The 25,065-nt window shown below is 39.3% G+C and overlaps 1 protein-coding gene across 1 annotated transcript in view; it reads right to left on the reverse strand.

The window, feature by feature from the left end:
• The window catches only part of KHDRBS2 (KH RNA binding domain containing, signal transduction associated 2), a 327,589-nt gene extending 304,852 nt beyond the window's left edge, over positions 1–22,737 (reverse strand). The window contains exon 1 of the mRNA XM_066314972.1: positions 22,636–22,737. Coding sequence (XP_066171069.1) covers positions 22,636–22,726 — 91 coding nt within the window. The 5' untranslated portion in view covers positions 22,727–22,737. The remainder of the gene's footprint in view (positions 1–22,635) is intronic.
• Between the last annotated feature and the right edge of the window lie 2,328 nt (positions 22,738–25,065).

Consider the following 25,065-nt stretch of genomic DNA (forward strand, 5'->3'; position numbering starts at 1 on the left):
AATAAGGCCATTTAGAGAAACATTATCCAGATCTAATTCATTTCTGCTTTATTTCCTATGGGCATTTCTACAGAGAGAAATAATATTTGATTCAGTCAGATGTTTTATGAAATAATTTTGATTATCAGTTTAGAGAAACATAAAATGAAATTGAAACAAGTAATATACAACTAGAAAGCTGTATTATACATGTGCATATGTGTGTAACTAGACAGTGTGTGCATATATATATATACACACACACATATATAATTACAGCATCAATACAAACTTCCATAAAATGAAAGACTGACAATTACTTTTGAAAGATTAGGGAATTAATTTTAAAAAAAGTAAAGCATATATACTAATAGCCAATCTTGAACTACTGTGTTGCAAATGAGATCATCCACATCAAATACACTCTCAAAGCTGTTTGTTCAATACAATATCATGGTAGTTCTCGCAAGTGCAATTCAAATATCAGACCTAAAATTGGGATTGATTCCTCAGATAACACGAAGTTCATACTCACACCTTATTTTTACAAGCGCTTGATGAGCTAAAGGACACATTGTACTTAGAGGTAGCATTCCAGCATCTTTTTGGTTGGTTGGTTGCCTTTTTGCTTCACTGGCATCTCTCTGGCCTATTGACATAAAAGAAAGTGGCTTGGAGCAGAGGCAAAATGCCTCTGCATGTCCTGGCAGATCAGGAAATAGTGGCCTTCTCCAGCAGTCATTCTTGGAAATGCTAGCTGGGGGAAAAGGAGCTAAAGCAGCACAGAAGAGAAACAAGCCAGCAGTTTTACCTCCAAGCAAACCAATACATGTGACTCCTGAGGAGGAACTATTTAGTAGCAAAAAGCTACAATATCTGCATAGTTATGCCAAGATGCCACTGCTCTCTGGAAGCAGACTCTAGATTTTTTGCTGGCCACTGACTGCTGAACTACACTACCTCAGTTTATGCCATCTGCTGTGCTACCTTTATACAGAACTGATTTGCTGTGGGGTTTTTGGGAGCTGTTTGGCTAACCATTGCTTCTCCATTTTTTGTTTCTTTGTATCCTCACACTACTTACAGAAAAAAAAAAAAAAAAAAAAACTAGGGAAAAATTAAAATAAAAAATAAAATAATTGGCTTGCTTAAGAAACATTTAGCATAAGAAAACCAGCAATAGTTGACCATGTGGAGAACACACACTGACAGACACCAACTGTTCAAGCAGTGTAGAACTGAATGTCTGCATGAGCTGATAAAGTTCTGGTGACAGAGTTATGAATGAGAAGGGAAACCATCCCTGGCACTGAAAAGCAAGTGGAAAAGATGGAAGTATTATCTAGCTTATCTATTTGGGTTATTTTCATAACACTAATTTTCATAACACTAACTTTCATGAATAATCACTACTCTCAAAATCTTCAAACAAATGTGTTTGTAGAATACAGTAGTTGTATTTGGGTAGAAAAATCACTTTAAATTAATAATTTATCTATGTTAGACCATACTATAGTTTTTCTTCTCCTTTATACTGGAATTTAGCGTTTTAAAATACCTGAATAATGATACCTTAGAAGAATATAACTATCAAAATCAACTAATTCACAGGTATATTTCTGTCCTTAAAAAGTAAATTTAGATTTACTAGCAATGTGTTTCAGAAATGGTGCTATTCACTGCTTTTTACCATAAACAAGTCACACTTCTAGATTAAGCTGGAATTAAAGGAAACACTATTAAGTACATTTCTGACTAGCACAAAGGGAGATTAAAGATAATAACTGATAACATCAAGAAACTCAGAGCTAATGAGTTTCTGTTTTCTTGCAGTCTTTGTTAAAAAAATTATATGATTAATACAGCTATTTCAAGGTAGTCTTAAAACATGAAAGATCTTGGAATAGTTTTAGGTTAAATACTACTTAGATCAAACAGTTTTAAGTTCTCAGACTGGCTGAACATAACAGAACTAATTTCATAGATGTAAGACATGGCACAAAGCTCAAGCAAACAATCCTGACTAAAATTGTACTTGCTTCACAGAAGGCAGATCACTTGGAGCAGCATGGTCCAGGAACTGTGTATCAGTTGGGATTCTTGTTAGGATAAACATCCTTGTACTTCTTCAGCTGTCAGGAGGGCCTCTGCAGATGGGGCCAGAGATTCCAACTGCTTTGTGGCAGCTAGCAACTAAGCAAGAGGAAAGATGAGAAGAGAAAGGCAAAGAAACAGTGGCAGAAGTATTTGGGGAACAAAGAGGATGAGGAGACATCACTGTGACTTGGAAAACTTGCTGAGATAATGCTAACACTGCTAGTAAGTATATGTGAAAAATCAAGATTTTTGAAGATTTCAAAAGACTGAAAAGGCTAAAAATACTACTAAGTTCAACAAAAGAAAAGGATATAATAACAAATTAAAACAAAACTATAAATTATTAAGAGAAAATAATATCTCTAAACTTTAGAAAGATACCCAATAATTACTAACTCAGACTTACTACAAATTATGGCATATCTGCTTTTTCAACAAACTTCTAAAGAACCCTGAAAATACTTCAGCTTTTTAAACCAAGTATTGTCTAGATGAACAATGTTCATTTCTACTAAACATAAAAACCTTTCTTGCACCAGTACTCCAGAAAGATCATGGTATATCATGCTTTCAATGGGATGTCTGTGAAGATGGTAGCAAAATACATTCTTTCTATTAAAACTGCAGATAATTTTTTCAATTGATAAAACCCAAGGAGCAGTTTAACAAAACTGAGCTTAAAACAATGCATCAAAAAAGAGACAAATCCCCCAAGAAGAGCTAGGAATTGATTCTGTGTAAGAGTTCTGTCAATAACACACCCATATTTCAGGAAGAAACTGCATGCACATCCAGAATTTCTAGGCAGCCCATCAAGATTCAGTATCACCTTTAAATTTGAAAGAGGACTGTACAACAAGAAAATAAAATTTAAAGAGTCATACTTTCAAATTCTATCCTTTTCTATTAATTCCTTACAATTTAACCTCAGAATTGTAACTTCCCACTGTTTTAGTGGACTTAGGGATTATTTAATGGGAATGTCTCAGGGTGAAGATCAAACAGAGCTTTACTAGTACAGTTTTTAAAACACAAAACTGACATTTGACTTATTCAAAATGCAATTATATTTTAGACTGCCAAGACTCTACCAGCTTAATAAAAGCTCAGGTTAAGAAGCCCATATTTATTCGTGTCATTGAGATAATTGCATTTGACTTTCTTTGCTGGCCGTAAGAACTTTCAGTAGCAATTTTATTATCTGACCTAAATGTGTAAGTGATAAGCAAAACATGACTTGGCAAGGTGGCAGTTTAAACACTTCCTGCAGCCCATCGTGCCTTAAAAGACCTAATACATCTTTAAAATAAAACTCTAGAGATGAAATGCTGGCCTGCTTCCTGCAAGGAAGAACTCTAGGTAAATTTTTTTCTGTCAGAGAAAAAATTAAAAGAAACTGAATATAAAGAGTCATATTCCAAACAGTAACAGGCACACATTTAGCAAATCTGATCATCATCAGAGATTAATGCAACTCCAACTTGCACTAGTTTTAGAAAAAAATATTTTTCAAGCTGCTGCACTAGATTAACATTTAGCATTGCTGAACCTGGAGACAGAGTTGCGGTGTCAAAGGAATAGAATAGAACAATGCTGATCTCATTCAAAGCAGAAAATCATAGCTGGAGGATAGCAGAGATGCCACAAAGCAGGCATTCACAATGTGTAGTCAGCTAATTAGGCTACTCACTTCTGCAGCATGGGTTATTATCTGAACAGGAAAAAACAGCTGCAGCCACTCAGTGTTTGGTTCTTGGTAAAGCTTACACCATTCCATTTCTGTATCCATCCACCAGTATTAGTAGGAGAGTCCTAAATGGTTAATGTTAGAGGCAGTAATGCTTTATTTGGTCTGAAGACTTGCAGTAGTCCACAAGTAAGGAACACTCTCTTTAGAGGGCACACAGTGGTGCACAGGTCTCCTGGAACTGAATCCCCAAAATGCTGTCCCAGAAAAGCATTAGAATTTATGTCATCTCATTTCACTCACTTTGTTTTTGTGATGCTTACAAAGTTCCAAACTCAGCACCCAACATTTCTGCATATTCTTGTTAAAATGAAAAAACTTCCCAGTATTGCAATAGCAGAATTTTATCAGACAGTGTCCCATTTTAATCTGCTTATCCTTTGATATGTTGTCTGTAAATCTTCCATACTTCCATATTACTCCAAAATGCGGAATAATATTTTAATGTTAATGTTCCGCTAGCGTTTTGCTTACTGCTTATTCTTGGTTCCACAACAACAGTGAATCAATGTAACATTGTATGCAGCCTTGCTCCCAAGGTAAGAGAAAGCAGTATTTACCCAACCATGGTAACCAGACAGCCTTTAGCTGATATAAACACATTGATGAAAACTTTTTTCTACCTAACAAAAAAAAAAAAAAAAGCAAGTCACTCACAGGTTTCATTTCAAGGTAAGAACCAGATGCTGTATAAAAAAAGAGAACTACAAAAAAAATACAGTAACACAGCCAACAAAGCTACTGAAGATTAGAAAAAATTACAGTGCAGGAAATCAAGTGCTAACAAATTAATACATTTCAAAGGAGGCTGCTAGCTGAACCCAGACTACTGGACTGAAATGGACAAGCTGTGTTGGGTTGATCACCACTGCTGCTCTATCTCTGCCCTCCTCAGCTGGACAGGGCAGAGAAAATGCAGGAAACGTCTCCTAGGTTGAGATAAGGGAAGGCAGGGTTCTGCTCACTATTTATTGACACCAGCAAAAGAGACTTGAGTTGGGGAAATTAACTGAATTTATTACCAATTAAATCAGAGAATGAAAATGAGAAATGAAACCAAACCTTAAGATCATCTTCCCCCTCCTACCTTTGCCTTCCTCCCAGTCTCAATTTTTGTTGAGGAATCCATTCAGTGCCGATATCCCAGTGACAGCTGCAGTGGGAGCCGCAGTTGAGCTCTGGGAGCCCAAAGCCTAAGGCTGGGAATCACTGACCCTTTCACAACAAAGGGCCCGGGGACCTGTGCCCTGCCCAGGGGACAGGACACTCAGAGACATGGCAGAAGCCAAGTGTTCCAGACTTTTCCATGCTTAGACTGTGTGGGGATAAAAGCCCAGGAGGTCCTTTGTTCAGGGTTCCTTCTCAGAGGCACCAGCCCAAGCTGGTTTTCTCTTATTTAGTTACTGCACAAGGCCAGTTCATCTGAGATTGCTGCGGGAAGGAAACCTGGGTTTGAGCCAGCCCAGAAGCCTGGTGTGCCTGTGTGAGTGTGGGGCTGTAGCTGCAAAGGCGCCTCGGTCCCAGCTCAGGTGTGTGAGTGTGACTGACAGAGTGGCTCCTGGAGGGACAGGCAGGGATGTTTTATTAAAACTGTATTCCTGATTCTCTCCCTTGTTGCCGCATCGGAGGTGCCAGGCACTGAGGTTGGTTCATCACACAGTGACTCTGCCTCTTCTTCCTCTTCAGAGGAAGGTCTCCTCACACACTTCCCCAGTTCCAGCATGGGGTCCCTCCCATGAGAGAGAGACAGTCCTCCATGTGTGGGTACACAAAAAAATAGAATAAAATCAAAAGAGGGAAGAAGCAGCTTGCTAATTAAGAAACAAAGAAATGCCTACAAGAAGATGACAGTGTTGTTGTAAGAGGCACATTAGAAAAACTGGGTTATTTTGCAAAACAAAGAACAGTGTAGCCTAGACCTTATTGTGAGGGCACAAAGGCCTTCCTATCCAGGCCAGGATGCACAGGTTGTTGGTTGGTACACTTACAAAGAAAATCAAGAACTTCCAAATACACTAACTGGGAGAAAGGATGGAGAAATCATAGCTTCAATACTTAACAGGAAAAGACCAAAGGTTACCAAAGCAAACCTATTAGAGATGGCATTGGAAAGCACACTCACGGATATCTCCACAGGGAAGAGATCAGCTGAACTGAAACTTTAAATGAGCAGATAATATGAACAGTGACACTTGGATAGGAGGCATCTCCAGGACAAAATCCAAGGCTCAAGGATTCACGAGCAACTGTGTTTTGCAGCGATCAATTTCCTGATGAACACAAATGGTAAAAACTTTAATATGTACTACCACCATATACTGACATAGCAACTCACGCCTACCTCCTATAGCTTGTAATCCAAGAGAGACAATGGCATCATATGACATAGACAATTCATGAGAGGGAAAGCAAAAGAATTATGAAAAATAACAATAGAAAGGAAATATTAAGAACTTCCAGATGCAAGATACTCACTATAGGGTGCAAGAGACTGACTGACTTATTATGCACATGTACATATACAAAGTAAGTAGCAGATACTATGACTAAACTCCCCCCATCCGCTATGTATCCTAAGCAACAGGCTTCTGTATATACAGTTCCTGGCAAGAAAGCACTAGAGGGCTTTTGTACCCAACAGGACCATTGAGCGAGGAACCATGGAATAGATGGCACCCAGAAAAGATGGTCAGTGGGCATGGGATTATTCAACCACTTCAAATGAAGCAATACCAACAATCAAAGAAATCATGTATTTCAGCCTCTAAAGAAAACATCTTTTCTTTACTAGCAGTAATTATTCCTCAAGCACATCTTCCAAGATTTTCTCAAAAAGGCATGTGCTGCATCATCCCTGAGTCTGAGATTCATGCAATTTACTAACACTATAGGGTTACTTCCAAAGCATCACAGAGGAATAACAGACTTCAATATGAGTTATAGCTCAATTCAGGCACAAGAGAACAATCTCAAAAGTTAACTCTGAGCATCAATACCCATGTTTTCTAATGACTGGTTACTTGTAAAATTGAAGTAAACAGCTGAAAGATATCCCTTTAGGAATGAACACAATTGGACATAAAAGACTTGACTTTTTCCCCCTGCAGTTGTCAGGTATTTTTCTTAAAGTGACAGCAATAATGTTATGATAGCTGAGATTAGCTGGCACCTGAAAACTCTTTTTCAAAGGTCTCCAATAAATTGTTACTGTAAAATGGTACTATTTTTCTTTCAGAGTAACTCTTACAGTTAGATCATTATCTCAGCAGTACTGAGACTTGCCTCCAGACCAAACATCCCTTCCCAGTCCATGTAGCTCAGGCTATAAGCATTTAAATCATGAGAGATGGCAAAGTTATAGAATTCAGAGGTCACAAGCTTATGGCCTTTATACTACTCAGCATTCAAATGAGGGACTAAATTCCTGGGGGCCTTTTGTCAGCCAGATGAAAAAGCACCCTATAGACTACTATAGGCAATAGAGATGTCTCACAAGTTATGAGACAGTTTTACCTTAATTCACTCACTTATCCAGTGGAAAGAAATGGATAGTGAGTTGCTATCTGGACTGAAAGCTTCTAGGACAAACACAGAAAACTTTAATTATTGAAATTATACTCTCCAATACTGAATTAATTATCAAAGATGGTGTTAAAAAAGTGTCCAAAATGTCACGTCTTGCCAAGCGATCAGCTCAAAAACACCTAAGTCTTTCAAAATTTAAAATAATTTTCAAATCAATAGCAGCATCCTGCACAAAATGAAGCTGAAGGCAGAAGCAATACTATGCAGATAGTCTCAGCAGACTCAGAGTTAAAAAAAACCTTGCTTTTACTAACCTGTATTGTGTTACGTAGCAAAACTTTTTAAGTTTTAAACCATAATAGAAGCATTTTCCAACGCAGGGATACGTTAACAATATGAATACTACTTTTGTTAAGCTTTGGGAAAGGTTTTGATGTTGTCCTCTGTCTCTACCCGTTGGCAGAAATCCCAGAAATCACCTGTGCAACAGAATTAGGAGTCAAGAATGTATTTTTGTAGTCCACTGAAAAAATATGTCTTTTTCAATCGAGTAGCAAAAAGAAAAACCTTGCCCCAAATCCCTAATTTACTTCCTCTCATCCACACACCCAAGAAACATTCATGTTTGAACTCAGGAAAGCAACATAATACTCTAAAAGTAAAACCTCAAAATATTCAAGTACAGTTCAATATATTTTCCCCAGCAAATTGTATAGTGGACTAGCAAAGTATGATATGCAGCTTAAAAAGTACAGCTTAAATTTACCTGTTGCTATTCTTATTTTAAAAAGAACAAACACTTCCATTAAATACTGTGATGTTAAAAATGAGTAACAGTTCAAACATTCAAATTCAAACAGAAAACTAGCTGTAGCATAGTGCTCATTCTGCTCAGCATTGCCCTTTTTCTTTAAAAATACAGTACTCTTATAATTCTATTTCCAGAATATGTTCAGCCTGAACAGAATCCCCTGACAAAGCTGCTGGTTATGAAATGAACTCCTTGGAACAGCAGTAGCACATTTATCAACATTAAACTTTGGCATTTACACTTAATTTTTGCCGGTTATTCTTCATGAACAAACCACACATATGCAGCCAAAACGTCCAAACAAATCCTTTTTCCTTACTTCACTGAAGGGACACCTTTCAAGTTTGACATAATATACACCTAATAAAAAGGCCTTCACTGATTTTCCTCCTCAGGAGTTTTAGAAAAGGTTAATTTTTTTTTTCTGTATTAGTTTTACCAGAAAGCTTCAGATTATCTTATCTGTCCCTTCTGTTCTGAGCTAAGCAACATCTGAACTCATTATTTTTATTTGACATTTATTATCTCTTTAAATACTGTCATACTTAATTCCACCACTACTAGATTCTGATAGAACAAAACACTTTCTCTGCTGCAAGAAGACTATCAAAAAATTTTGAAGTGGGTTCCTTGTCATAAAATGTCAGTGAGGTCTTAGCCCCCAAAATCCATCTCCAGAAGCTTCTGACACCTTTAATAGTCTTTACTTAACCCAAGCAAAAAACATGAAGCTACTAAAACTAAATTTCAGTTATATTTTTTTCAGTTATGTAAGTTACTTTTTCTTCAGTTATATAAGGTTTTCATTTAAACCTTGTTTAAATGAAGATTGACAGTGTAGAGCAGTATGAACAATAACTAATGATGAAGAGAGAAACTGGAATTTGAATCTAGGGGAGGATGCTCAGGAAAAAACTAAAACAAAACAATTTGCTTGAAGGCTCAGCATTAGGTTTCAATTAAACAGCCTGAATTTCACACATTAGTAAATCCATTCACTTGGGACTGTAGCTGGAAGACAGTGCTCTATAAAGAAGCCAAACCTCACATTGGAGGAGTTTGGAAGTTAAATCAAAAGATCATGGAACTCAAATGCTGCAGCAAACAACAACCCAAGGAACAATACACCCATTATTATGTCCCAGGAAGATCCACTTTTATGAGGCTGAAGACAATAACATTTAGATAAATTATGCAAATCCTCTGTGATTTGGAACATTTCTCAAAAGAGTCAGAGAGCTGAGTTAATACTCAAGGAACAAATGCAAGATGGTCAAATGCAGAAGAAAGATTAACACAATAAATTGAACAGAGAGCACTGTAAGAGAAAGGTAACAACCAAGTTGTGTGTCCCATAAGAGTGAACAGTGTAACAAAATCCCATTCCACCCAGGCGACTAAAGCAACCAGTGTTGACTACTCCCGCGTAAACTACACAAGACACAGACTAAAAAGAAAAGAAATTATTTAGTAAAACAATCTCCATTTTCTAAGCCCTCTGGAATAAACATAACAAAAATTGCTACATGGCATCTTGGAGAGTACTGAAACTGCAGCAGTTGAAAAGCCAACAGCTTCTGTATTTTGGGTATAATGAAAACAAAGTGCCACCATATACTAATAGCATTCAATAAGAAAGACACATATACCAAAGTAGGTGTTCTCATGTGAGGCACAAGTGACCAGAAACCAGTATGGAAAGATCTGGCAGTCACAGTTCCTCAGAATTTGAGGAAAACCACAGCTGAGCAATATCCATAAAAAATGTGGTTTCACATAAAACAGGAACTCCTATTGCCAGTGTTACTAAGGAGAAGAATGATTATCTAAAGATGGCTGGTGGAATAAATTTTCACCTGCTAGGATAAAACGTGAAGGCCAAGCACTTGATGCACTCTGGGCAAAATCCTTGGCAGAAAGTAAAATTTTTGTCCCAGTTCTCAAAATTGAAATTTGTAAAAAAAATATGCTAAAAGGCGCGAATGTGACTGCAGATTATGAAACATCCATTAAAATTTATCAAACTAGTATTTGTATTGAGGAAAGCACTAAGGCTTGTAGTCCATGTCAAAAATAAAATCAAACAGAAGGAAAACACTCATCATTGTGATAAGAAAAATCATGTCTCTGGAATGCTGTGGGCAAAATTTTTATTATGTTGGTTGGGAAGGCTGGAAAGGGGCAAGAGAAATCAAACCATAAAGCTATAAAACTTTGCGGCTGGTTTTTTGTTTTCCTAGATGAGTGTTCTCTCCCTTTCCTAAAATAACCTATTGAGAAGATGCTATGTATAATACAATCCTGCATATCAATTTTAATAATTTATTTATCTGCTGCATATAAATTGTTCTGTATCAGGCCATAGTTCAGCGGTTTTTTGATACACATCGAAGTATGGCTTAATATGGATTTCAAATAGTCAGTATCCCCGACTTAAAAAATGTAAAACAATAACATTAAAATTAAAGTATGTCTTAAAATTGTTCTGGAGTTTGATTCTGATCCACTGTTAGAGAATACTACAAATCATGAACAAAATGTCAACGAAAATTCACACTGCCAGAAACTAATGCAGGAAAACTATCCCTCAGGATATTAACTTACATAAAGAAAGTGACCAAATTTATTTTAAAAAAGTGACCAAACACCAAAATCTGACTGGAAATGCTAGATGTACTCAGCATTTCTTTCAAGTCAAACTGGTGAAAGTCCATCCTTAAGCCCCAGCTCTGGTCTTCATCCAGCTGTATGCTGGGCCAAGCCTACAACACAGCAGTGATTTTCTCCATGAAGAACGCCGGTTTTCTTGAGAAACTGAAGCATGGGAGAGGGAAGAGAGTCGCACTATAGTCCAAGAAATGGGTTGCCCTGTACAAACAGGGGCAATCAGGCTGTGGTGCTCACCCTGGACTACACCTGCCTCACAAACAAGATGCAAGCAGCACATATCTACACGACAGTGCAAATAACTGGAAGACAAACATTTCACCTAAAATTTCAGTTAGGTTACACATTTCATGCCTCTGACAGCTACAATAGAGTCTGCTACACGGGTAATAACCTTATCATATCTTGTATGGCATTGTATCTTTTCCTAATTTGCACTTCACTTTTTCATTTTAAACCAGTATACGAACCTGAATTACCCTTTACTGAGTAATATCACAAGTGCCAAAGCTGGCCAGGAAAGACTTCCAATAAATAAATTGCTACACAGCCTTCTGTGGGGTCCTTCAGCCACTCAATGTAATCTCTGTACACACTGGTTTGGTCAGTTCTGCTCCCCTCCTCAATGACCTTGGCCTGTGGTTCCCTGTCCCTCGGTGTGTCCCCACTGGATTCAGGTCAATGCCCTCACCTGCCCTTTGCCCCGGCCCCTCAACTTACGGGGAGACGGAGCTGGGGCTCTCTCTCTCGCCTCTCCCCTCTGCTCTTCGCCTTCTCCTCCCACCCCGGCTCAGGGCAGGGGGAAGAAAATAAAATGGACTCTCGTGCTTAACCAAAGAGACTTGTCTCACCTCTTTCCCTGCCGGCGTCAGCACCTCCCTGGACACGATGATCACTGTTGCCACACGAAGCAACAGCCTTCCAGTGGCTTACAGAATGTGTATGCATATATATATATATATATATATATTTAAATCACATATTTATTAGGATGGGAAACTTAATTCAAACTTAAATGACTCAATTTGAGTAATTCTAATTGCTGTCTTTTACCATGAAAGCCAGCAAAATGCAAAATCCAACGTTATAGCAAAACAATTCTACCTCACAATTGTTAGTCAAAACTACTCTTCAGATCCACTACTTCACGCAATCTTTTTTACTATTTTTTCTTCAAAAGTTGTTTTTATCCTCTCCAAACATTTTGGTTCAGTTTATGGATATCACAGCAGTGAGGTTACAAAACACAGGATAGTTAGCTGCAAATTGGTGCTCACATCACTGAGTGCCGCTGCTCTTTAATCTCCTGCATACTCCACAACTGTGCACTTTCTGAATATAATCCTGGCACATCTGAACTATCTTATGTGCAATTCCATACAGCTGAATAGTGTCCACCATGATCATCTCATCTTTGGCCTGAGAACTTAGTGAGCTGTAGCTGATATAAATAAAAGTCCAAGTTTAGAGCTCCTAACACTAGTACACTCCATTCCAAAGTTTGAAGACTATTATCAGAAGAAAGAAGGGAATTCCATTTCTAAAATTTCCATCTGTTCAGTCTTACAATCTTACCTTTTAAAGTAAAAAGTGTAAGTAAACTATTAACTGGCTAACCACAGTTCCAAAAGGATTGTAAATATTACTATCATGGAAGATCTCAGTTGCTATTTAGTACAAAACTGGGAAAATCACTGTAACATAGACTGTTGTGTTTATTTACTGGACACTTTAACACATATATGGATGGAAGACACCTACAGAGTCCCTCTGAACACATGAAATACAATAGTATCAAAACTACGTCATTCTTAACAGAAGCTTTCTGGAAGGAGTTGCATTTCTTCTTTTTTTTTTTCTTAAATAAACTAATAGCATTTTCAAATGCTTATTATACTACTTTTATCTACCCATTTTAATTGAACAAAACTTAACTAAAAGCTTCCAGAAGTCGTTACTTAATGTTAAACATTTTGTGCTTTCACAACTTGCTTAGAACTAATGTAACTGAATGTTTTTCACCTGCAAATTTTTTTTCTTCACTCATTTCGCTTTCTTCTCTTTATTCATGTCTCTATTGCTACTTCATTTTCCACTTCCTCTACAATCTTCCCATTATTGTGTCCTCCTTTTCATATTTTTTCCTCCATTTTCTCTTCCCTTTTCCCCATTCTTCCTTCTCTCTAATTCTTTTTTCACCATTAAAAAAAAAACAAAAAACAAACCCCAACCTTTAAATAAAGGCTGTGGGAAGGGACAGAGTTGAAATTTCAAGAATCAGAAAGCTGCAGGCAAAATTTCATAGCAGCTTCTAATTTTTTCTATTTGTCTCCAAATCAAGACATCTTAAGTGTTTGGATGGATGCAGAATCACATCGAGTTCCTGCTTTGTGTCAAAACCAAGCTGCTCCTTTTCCACTTCATGTTGAAAACATATCCCACTTCCACCACAAGAAGCACTTGGATAGCTTACAGTACAAACATTCCTTTAAAAAGGCATTACATCAAAATATTTCTAGCAAGAACTTAGCCCTCTCTTCCCCTTTGCATCTGACATATCATTCCAAATTATTCATACACTTTGGAGCAGCAAGAGACTTTTCGTGCTGAACAGATGGTTTGTGTGTTCTAACAAGCTGGTACTGCATGAACATCTTTTTGTCATGCACAACTCAACATAAACTACTGTATATCCAGGTTACCTCACAATTTAGTCTTCAGAAAGAGGAGAATAACAAAATAGGTAACATGAATACCTGTTTCCCCACATTCACTGCTGACCTCGGATCCTTTTGACACTTCTTTACAGACTTATGCACAACCTGATCTGTTGGTGTTTGCAATAAACCATTTTCAGCAAGTATAGAACAAACCAACCACTCTTGCGACAGCAGCAACAGCATCTGGACAACCCCTAACAAATCAAATAGAATGAGGGCATTCTGCAATATTTACAAAGACAGAATGATATTTTAAACAGGAATGTAGGATCAGGAAAAGGAGTCCATGCAATATAAGAACTAGGTGTGGCAGATTACCCACCCAAGGCTTTTGAGCATAGTAATAAACTGATGTAATTAATTTATGTACCTGGATCTGCAAGTATGAGGAGGATGTAATTTCAAATTTTACAATGGGCTATATCCTACTACTTTGCATACAAGGATTAATGGAATAATTCCAAATCTGTACTTGTGCAAAAGTTAAAGTTATTAGATACCGCTACAGCCCTACAGAGACACTAGGATAACAAGAATCATTTACTAAGAGTAACTCTCCATTTTCTTGCTGAACAGCTATCTGAGGACAGGAAGGAGAAAAGTCTCCTGGAATTTATTTCATCAGTCTTTAATTCGCCCTTCAAACAACAAAATAAGAGACAGTAAGTCACTTAAATTTGGTGCTGCTCCTTGCAGGAGAAATGGAGAAAAATCAGTTTAAGTTAAAATGGGAAAGTTAGGGAACCAGCTCCATAGATGCACCAAATCAGTTTAGGTCTAAGTATTTAGCAAGAACAATGTCTCACTCTTTCCTCAGCTAGAGCTCACGCTCTGACCTCAGAGCAACCCTTGACAACAGCAAAATGTTCCTTCCACAATCTCAAAAAAGACAAAATGCAAAAACTAAGTCTGCTTAGAAATATTTAGGAAAATCAGCAATATGAGCCTACATTAGCAGAAACACAGAGACAAAAATTTACACCGTGAAAGGTAAGTTTACTCAATTTTTCAATACCGAAAAGCCATTCCAAAACATATGCACACGGTCCCTGATTTGATGGCAAGTTCTCTAACTTCAAGCATTTGAAAGAGAGCTCTGAAACATGTACTTAAATCCCAAGAACATTAAACTAGGGGATTTGTTTTCTTTCTCCAGTGCTCAAACCTCTTAGGAAAACTGTTTTTCCTTGATTTGCAGTGCTGCTCTTTGGAAATTGACTGATTATGCGCCAGGGGCTTTGATCCCTACTTTTGCTGAAGTTACACCTGCCTTTACCAGTTAGCAAAGCTAAAACGCTTCTACTATAAAATAAATAGACACTTTTTTCTAGACCCAAAGCAGAGCAAAAAGGAGAAACAGAGATTTTGATAAATCTTTTAGAGACTAGCACATAGTATTCTTTTTTTCTAACAGTTACACTGATTGCCAGAATTCAAAGTATTTTATGAAAAGCTTTTGACTTTTTTTCACATCTATCAGTATAACCCTTACAACAAGAGACAGATACTAAAATATCTGATGAGCACTTCAGCACATGCAGAGAAGTTCTAAAACAGTAGTGGCCTACCCCTGTGTCTTTCAGCCTTTGCATCATGCTAACCCAAGAACAATAAACAGGAATGCCCAGTGCAAGCAGACCATTTGAAGTTCTTAAGATGTCTTTGCTTATATCATATGCAGACATATACGACCATTGAAACTCGGTACCATCTTAATTAAGTGTGGATAATCTTCAATATTGCCATATTAGCATTTTTAGAAGATTCATTTGATAATTTTTTCAGTATTCATAATTTTTTCAGTATTCAAACTAAAAATTCCCTTTCAACAGCAAAGGCTGTGAATCAGGAACAGGGATTTATTTCAGGAGGGTTTTTTCTGGGAGGGTGGGAGAGTTGGAGGTTTTTAATCTGCTGAAAGTCTTAAATAATTCTTCTAGGTTTTATTAGTTTCAGCCCTTTTTAGGATAAGGAAAGAGCTGTACTCATTTCCAGCAGGATTCTAATTAAAATATGACAGGATTTACAGAAGACTGTAATAAACAGGATTATTTTTGCCTGCAAATTTTAAAAATAATAATTTTGTTCTAAAATTAATAAGAATATTACACATTTTTTATGAAGCTCTTTTCACATCAAGATTTCAAAGATTAGAACGAAATTCAGCATCAGTCTACATCTTATAGATGGGAGTTTTAGAATGTGTCCATTGAAGGTATGTAGTACAAGCCAAAACTCCGTGTACCATGCACGTCAGATCCTTACATGAGTATTAAAGTTTTCCATTTTTCTGGTCAGACTGCACGGTCTTATTTTTCTATACAGCCAAAGATTAAACTGCAGCATCAGTAAAGTTCTATACTTTACACACTTGATTTTAAAAGCTGTCTGCTTCCTTGCTTATTTTGATATAGTGCACTGATACCCATCAAAGGACTGAAAAATGTATAAGATGAAGAAAAGATGAATGCGCACCTTCTTCACAATGCTTAGCAAGATACACCTGCAAAACACATTTTTCCTACTGTGTATGCTTTCTTAACACCTCAAATCCTGATGAAAATACTCTTCCTATTATTTGTTCTCAAAATATTTTAAAGAAAATTGTATATTCTAAGGTCAGCTTTAACAACACTAAACTTTCCTCCACATTCAGAAGTTTACTGGAGAAAAGAGATTTAATTGAAGCAATTAAAACCAGCTTACTTTTCAAAAGGCACTCTAACCCTGAATTGAGGACCCAGGTGACTGCAGTGAACCTGCCAATCCAAAAAACAACTATTTTATATAAGCAGCATGTGTAGCCTTCAGTACAGCTACAAGGCACAGAAAGGTGTAACATATTCCCATTTTAATAAACTTTGCAGAGGAACTACCAAAGAGCAGCTACATTTATGCCTTCCAAAGTAAGGCCCAAGACGTCTCATACTTTGCGCTTGAAACCTGTGTCCTTGTGTCATGGAGGAACTGTTTCATGGCACTGCTCTGGAGGGTTAGGCAGATGTTTAGCCTTTATTGGAAGACTCATGCACAGGTCCCTGCTAATCATACCAAATTTTAGAGACTATTAAATAGCCCAGTATGCTCCAGCAAATCTCATTGTCAGTATATATTGTCTGCATATTGCCTAAATGAGAAAAGTATACATCCAATGAGGAAGAATTTGACGTATCTGTTGCACCTGACTAGCGCTTTGCCAGAAGGTGCCAGGATATGAATGAATCTCTATTTTGGCATGTGGAGCCCAATCATGCCACCTCCTGGCTAGGAATGGCCATTCTATTCTACATATCACACAGGTGTTCAGTGCTTAGGAAGTTAACAGTTGACTGGAATTTTCTACTCAGCTATCCAGGTTTTCTGCCATCTCTTGGTACTAACTACAAATATTAACAGTTTGCCAAATCTTGAATTTTAAAATGCTTACTTAGAGGTAAAGAGGAAGAGAGATGAACGGTCACAGCAATTGCACCCTGAATGTATTTACCAAGGAGACCAAATACGACATAAATTTACTAAAAGAATTCCCAGGACAAGTAAAAAACATTCTTCTGCTTCAAGGAAAGCATTCACGTTGCCAAAAAAAACCAGCACTTTGTTGATGAGGTTCTGGGCATCCAGATAAACCTCAGCAAATGCCTTTGACCTTCCCTTAAACAGTTGGTACTAAATTCTGCTATTTGCACTGAATTGCACCTTTAGCAGCTCCGCCGACTCAAACAGCACTATTTAAACAGCAAAGCACCTTTTACTTTAAACCAGGGTATCAGAATCTAACCTACAATTACTGCACTCATATTGTTGCCTCTTTGCAAAACAATTCACTGTGTTTCAAAGTACATGTTTTCTAAGATCACAGATCAAATGGTCCTAAGCTGCTTCAGATTATAATTTTAATTTTTTTTAAATCGCATCTATAATTTCCTTATTCTCTCCTCTGAAGCAAGCCTGCCTTTTAAGACTAAAAAGCTGAGGTCAATACAAACATAACATTTGCTTTGTTATACTCAATCAAACATTTTATAATATTTCATGTTCCTTAAATCTGGTTTTCACCTGGGGTTCATCTGGATTCATCTGAATCATTTGCCTTCTACAAGGCAAAAGCATGTCCTACTGGCTATGCCAGTCAATAGATCATATTTGTATTACAAGGACTGCCTGAGAGCCCACTAATGGCAACAGAAAAATTCTCATTAACTTTAGTCAGCTTTGAACCAAGTCCGTAATGCCTAGCACATCACTACTTTATAGAAATCGTAAGTATCTTGTATTCATCTAGAGTTTGCACTTTTTATTGAAAAGGCTCCAAACGATCAATACAAATCCAGTTTCTAATGAAACCAAGGTACCTAAAATACACGCTCTGAATTTTAGCATGTTTCCTGAGTCAATCTACCGGGAATTTACAGTGCATTTCTTGAGACAGCAAAGCAAACAATGATTAATACCAACTACTTTGTGAATACAGATTTCTTCTCACCTGATGTAAGCATCAGGAATAAAAGAAACAATAAGCAGAATAGTGACCGCTCACAGATTTAATATAAAAGTATGAATTTATTTTAACATTTTACATTAATCTTATTTTAGTCCAAAGGTTTGTTGAGACAAGTGAACCCATAAATTTGCAAGCATATTTTCACAAGTAGTTTTCAATGAAAAAAATTATAAAATTTAAAAAGTATCAGAGGCCTGGTTTTAGCAGTTCCTAGACTTGATCAACAGCCTTTGGCATCTGGGGCTAAGGATATGATTGTCATATTCTATATTTATTTCCAAGACAGACAATTTTCATATAACAACCTTATTATTTTCCCAGGTTTTTAACAGAAACACACACTCGTGACCTAAAGTTGCATTCCCACACATGAAAAGATAATCAATCTCCAATAGTCCAAAGAAACCCCAAACCCACATATGACCGTGTATTAGTTGAAATCCTGAATATAAGAAAGAATAAACTTGCATTATGTCAACAGTTTTCTACTAGCTGGAGCTACTACTGCAGGCTTGTATGAAAGACCCTACTAATGCTCACTAAGTGCAAAGGCTAATCTTTTGAATAATCATGTCCCATCCTACAAGAAGCCTGTATGGGGATGATAGCTGAGCTATATGAATCTAATTTACACAACTTGGAGGTTTAACAAATTCTGCTATGCCACACGGAATGATCTAGGGACTTAACTCAAGATTAAAGTTAAAGGCCTAATTCTCATTGCGTTCAGAATGCCAGCTGAAATTCTGAGGTCAATTGCACTGTCATTATGGAGAGAGAAATTAGCTACCTCATTACCCTAGTAATGCTGATATTTCCATGGGGAGAGATGCTCTTACTTTGGCCAGCTCTTTCCAATAGGTCTTTTTCCTTTATGTTTGTATTACAAAACACAAAGCTGGCTTTAAGAATACACTACACAAGATATTCCAAAGCCTTACCTATATAAATAAATACATGCACACACACATATATATGCACACACACATATATATGCACACACACATATATATGCACACACACATATATATGCACACACAGAGGTAATTTGGTTGACCCCAAAAAGTGCATAGACAATTAGCTGACACTTTAGCTTATTAAATAGATTAGTGATATAAAACCAGTTTTGAACTACCCAACAGTTCCAGCTGGTTGTATCTATGTCATCCACACCTTAACAGCTAAAGTGACACACATATTTTTACATTCATAATCAGAGACATCTTCCACAAAGCAATAAATATTTACAAACATGCGAAAGTAACACATGTAAGGGGCTCGTAGCTTCCACGGCAGGGAGCAGCACTAGAACAGAGGCTTCCAGTTCACTCTGGATCTCTAGAGTGTGCTTCAGTACAAGCATGAGCTGGCTACAATGGTACTGCTCAAGAACATGCTCCTCACTTTCGACAATTTTATCTAACCAAGCTTTACCTGAATCCATACATTTATCAGGACATCTCCTGACTAAAAGCAGAACAATCTTACCTGAGAAAACAGCTACTGGTAACCAGTATACAATAAAATAGTTTAAAACTATACAAGAAACAGGGACACTCTTCCAGCTCTCATAACAGCCTAGCACACAAAATAGTTCACCTGATATGCAAAAGCCTTTTGCAGTAGATGGAGATTTGCTTATTCTTTAGATTTCAACTACCTATTATAATTAAAAGGTATTTAATTTTCATTACAGAATGGATTATATTCTCAGAATAAACACGTTCAGTGCATTTTGCAAAGATTTGAAAAAACTTAGGCTGAGGTAAATATCACCAGCCACTCACAAGTTCTTCCAGTAGATGAGGTATCAATGACTTTTCCATTTCTAATAGTGCAACAGTCATGTAGTCAACAACAGTCAACATTCTACTTCTAGATGAAACAGGTTATAACCCACGGGGAAATCAAGTATCTTCTGATTAAGACACTCAATTAGCCATTTAGAGACTAGGTTTATTGTCAGAATCCACAACAGATTCCCTCAGTGATTTTAAAAGAAATTGGGTTTTGTCTCCACATTTTGTATTTAAATAGCCCTAATACCTCTTTCCTCACCGTTCTTTATGTAGTTTGGAAAATATGCAAATACTCTGCCGAAGGAAATCTCCCTTTTCTGGGGATTTCACCAGACCCAGTAAGGACTAAAGTAAGTGATTTCTATTCATCCCTCAATGATGAGGGATAAATAGCTACTGATTTAAGTACTCATCTGACACAGGTCAACCTGAAGGACACAGACCTACATATTGAAAATGTAAGTAATTTCTTGGTTTTAATATTGGTAAAAGACACAAAACAAAACAAAACCAAAAAAACAAAAAAACAAAAACAAAAAAACAAACAAAAAAAACAAACAAACAAACAAAAAAAAGCCACAACCACCCACATGTAACAGAATCAAACGAACAAAAATTATTGGGAGAAAATGGGCAGTCTTACCTTTACAAGTAAACCCACTGTTGCAAATCAGAATCATTTTTCTGGAATACTTATCACTTGTGTGCCCTTCTGTGGTTTCTCACAGCAACACAACTGTTCTCAGCCTCAGGTTCTAGCAGCCAACATGAAACAACACAGTACTTCCAAGTCAGAGTGAATGCTTGAGGCTCTGAGCTCCAAAGCAAATCTACACTTATGCATTTTATACAAAATGTACTGGCAATCAAAAATGCTTAGGACACCATAAAAAGAACACCTGGCTGGCATCGTTATGGATGTAGCTGATTGCCCATTACAATTCTAAACAGAACAGATATCTAGAGTCTGGGAACAACAGATAAAACCTAGACATTATTCACTACTACAGAGATCCTTCCACCAGGATCCCATTTTCCTCAATTCTGCCCATACTATAAATTTCCTTTCTATTTATACCCAGCAGCAACTGATGCATTAATTTTCATTTTCTTAAGCAGTAACATTCTTACCTTGGTTAAGTGTTTTAACAGTCATCATATGTTAGACTCTAAAACAAATCTCTAGAAAGCTTGACAGATGGTGTTTTGAAGGATAATGCCAGGTACCTGGTGTGAATCTGACATTAGCATTCTCTCAGACAACTCACCTTCAAATTTTAAAAAATCTGGTGAAATAATGCATAGTCCTACTTATGCTAAGAAGGAATGAAAAAAACGTTCATTTATTCAATCTCACAGTAGCTTGAAATGCAACTTCTGCATGAACTCGATGCCTAGAAAAACCAATTTTTGTTTTCCTTTTTTTTTCTCTTCTTTGCCTACTTTCGGTTTAGTCCTTCCTGTCTTTTCCTCCTTTCCCAGACACACACTCTCAGTGGATACTTCCCCCCTCTGGGAAAAGATCGAACTGCAAGGTTCAAAAACTATACTCCTCTAAGAAATAAGGACTTTGTTTATGGTATGATTATTAGAAAAATAACTGTAAAAAAGCAGCATGGCTGCCTCTTTAGCAGCAAGGCAGCTATGACAAAAGAGTAGTAAATGGATCTGCATTCATATTGAAATGCAGTATGAATTTCAAAGCTATCAGAAGCACTCCAACAAAACCTGGACTCGATATCTTCATTCACAATCAATAGAACATACATTAAGGAAAGACAATATAAAAACTGCTGACAGAGGAAAAACACTTAATGCTTAGCATGGTAAATCTGAATTTGTTATTATTTTCTTTAAGTCATAAACAGAACTTGGGAAATTATTTGCCAAGTCTGAATGTGAGTTTATTTGAATGTGTGACTCTCAAGGACCTGACCACACATTTCTCTGCTTTAGTCTCATTTAAGAGCTTGATAGGCTGTCTTGATTTATGCGTCATTTTTTACTACTTCTTTTCAACATTAGGTTCCAAGTTTGACTGTCTTTTTCAAAAAAATCTAAGTAGAAAAACATGTATAAGAGGAACATAATGGATTACACTTCGGCAAAAGTTGAAACTCCGTACCACGAGGTCTTCATTCAACTGCTATATTGAACAGTTATTAAAAGAGAGACTAAACGATAAACTTCCTAAAGAACCTCCATCTGAGGTCCAACAAAACCTCCACCCCAACCAAAGCAAGGAAAGCAAGGCGAATTATACTGAGTAACAAAACGCTGTCACGAGTGTATTCCGATCCCCGCACAAAACCAAGAGGAAATCATCATGTCCTGGATGAAACTGTCATGAAATTGATAAGCCATATCCAATCAATGTCTTACACCGCGCAGTCGACTAAAACAGCGCTGCATCAACGGCATAATAGTATTACCATATAAACATTATTACTTCAGCGTGGAAAACGAGCTATAACGAGGGTTAGTGAGACGCCAGCATCTGTCTTTGTGTAAGTGAGCCCGGGAAGCAGGGAGCGCTCCCGCAGAGGCGAACCAGGCGCGGCAGAGCCGGCGCACGGCGAGCGGGCGGGGAGCGGGGCACTCGCCGCAGCCGCCGCGGGCTGCTCTCGGACGGGCCCCGAGCCCCCGAGCGGCCGGGTCCCGCCACGGGCCGCTCCGCCGCCAGCCCACCCGCCCGGAGACCCGATTTCACTCCTTGCCAACCGGCCGGGGCCGCCGAGCGCCGACCCCGATCGGCGCCCTGGCCGGGGGAGAGCGGAGCGGAGCCTCACCGTCTTCCAGGAGGCGCATCGCGTGAACAAAGCAGGGATCCAGGCTGTCCTTCTCGGCCATCAGCTCGGGCAGGTACTTGTCCTGCTCCATCGCCGCGGGCACGCCGGGCGGGCTGCGCGGGCTGCCGGGCTCAGCGCTCCGCACCCTCGGCCGCCCGCAGGTGCCGCCGCCCCTCCCGCGGCGCGCGCTGCCCCGGCCCCTCCTCCGCCTTCCCTCGCGCCGCGCGGGGGCGGGCACGTGCGCGGGTTGCCGCGCGCCGCTGCTCGCGCGCCTTCGCCCCCGCGCCTCCTCCTCCCGCCACTGAGCGACCTCCGGCCACCCGCGGCCTTAAGTAGGGAGGCGGAGCCAGCCGGGCCACGCCCCCGCCTCTCCCATTGGTGGCTACGCCCCGCCGTGGGGAGACTCGCCGCGCTATTGGCTGTCGCCAGGCGGGGGCCCGCGAGCGCTGGGACCGGAGCGGAGGGCGTGAGTGAAGGGCTGTGTGTGTGTGTCTGCGTGTGTCTGTGTGTCTGTGTGTCTGTCTCTGTCTGTCTGTGTCTGTCTGTGTCGTGGTTTAGGGCTGGTATCCCCTAATTTACTGCTCACACTAAAACCACGCTGCCATTCGCTCCCCCCACCCTTTTTCCCCTCCCCTGTGGATCGCTACAGAGAAGAATTGGAGGACTCGAAGGTAATGATCACGGGCTGGGATAAGATCAATTTACTGGAAACAGCAATGAGATAAGAAAATGAACAATAGCCGCAACGATATTAATAACAAAAGTGTTTGAGAGACACAAGTGATTCTCATGCAAAGTGCTCAGAACTGGGATTACCCCACCGCTCCCACCTGCGTTTACTGGACCTTCCCCTATAACCCGAGCGCCGGTAATGACCTGAGGTGATGGCAGAACAACCTCTGGGTCCTGGCCATGCCCCCTCCTGGCTACAACAAAAATGAACTCTGTCCAGGCCGGGAAGCGGGACAGTCAGCGCGTCCGTCACTGAGTGTGTGCCTTTGTCTGTGTTTGTGCAGCTGTGTGCCGGGGGTGTCGCTGCGCGGGCCGCCCTGTGTGCCCGCCGGTTTTCTCCCGGCAGCCGGCGTGCTGCGGCCGTGGCCCGGCACACGTGTGGCCGTGTCCCTACCCGCGCCCGCCGGGACCCCGCGCCGTGTGCCGGCCGCTGGCCGGGAGCTGTCCGCGGTGCTGGAGCCGGGAGGCGGCGGCGCTGCCCGGCTCTCCGGCGCTGTTCGCTTCCTTCCCGCCCCGGCGCTCTCCGCAGCCCGCGGCGCCTCCCCCGAGCTCCGCCGCGCTCCCCGGGCCGCTCAGCCCTCCGGGCTCCGGGGACACGCCTCACTAAAGCGGTGTCGCATCGGCGGCGGGGCCGTGCTGGAGCTGCCAGACAGCTTCTCCCCTGAGGATGTGATCCGAGCATCAGCGACCCGGCACCGCTGGTCACGGACCGCGCCGAAAATGTCTGCCCGTGCCTGCTGCGCACAGCTGGAGAGCGCGCAGCAGCGGCCTGGAGGTCCTGCGGGAAAAGGGCTATGGCAGCTCCCACGGCCCCACCTGACAGAATTAGTTATTATGTGATTAAGGTGTCTACGGCTGGGGTAAATAAAATTGATTTCAATTAGAGTTTAGCTTTAAGTATACATTTACTTTAGGTTATATTTTTTCAGGATTTTACCCAAAAAGACCATACAGTACAGTGTTTTGATTTTGAAAGTAAACAAAAGATGTCATATCAACTCATTAAAATTCCATTTGTGGGACCTCAAGAACAAGCAGTCTATGGCACCATACACCATTTTGTGCTCAGCCCCCATGTCACATTCTTTCTTAGTATGTACCTCTAATACTACTAACTTAGTATTTATTCTAATGAAATAGACAATTGTTGCAATAACACATTTGTGAATGGCCTAATACTGTTCATTTCAATTTTTTTGTTGTTGTAGTGGTGGTGTTTAGATTTGGGTTGTTTGTGGTTTTGTGTTGGTTTGGGGGAGTTGGCACAGGAAGAAGGAAGGAAGAAAGATAAAAATCAAAGCAAAATCTTTATAATGGCATCCACAAGGTTATGAATGTGTTGTAGACATTGCATAAAAAATTTGGTCGGCAATGTTTTCAAAATCCTAAGATACATACAGGCAACACTTACGCAATTTCCACTTGGCCTGCCGATAATTGAGGGACTGTATGTGTGTACCAAAATATGTAGAGAATATCTGTGACAGATGCCTTATTATTCTGTAGTATTTCCAGAAGTTAGGGGTAAAATACCTGAGAACCAATCTCCCTGCTGAGAAAGAATAGGAGCAGGAAAATAGTTGATTTCAGTAAACTTACAAAACACTGAAGAAGCAGAGAAGACTGATAGCAGAATTGAAAGGTTTAATAGTCAATCAGCTTTTATTACAAATTGTGTGTGGGGATAAAGGGAAGACA

The sequence above is a fragment of the Sylvia atricapilla genome, chromosome 3, assembly GCF_009819655.1.
Source record: "Sylvia atricapilla isolate bSylAtr1 chromosome 3, bSylAtr1.pri, whole genome shotgun sequence".
Lineage (NCBI taxonomy): Eukaryota > Metazoa > Chordata > Aves > Passeriformes > Sylviidae > Sylvia > Sylvia atricapilla.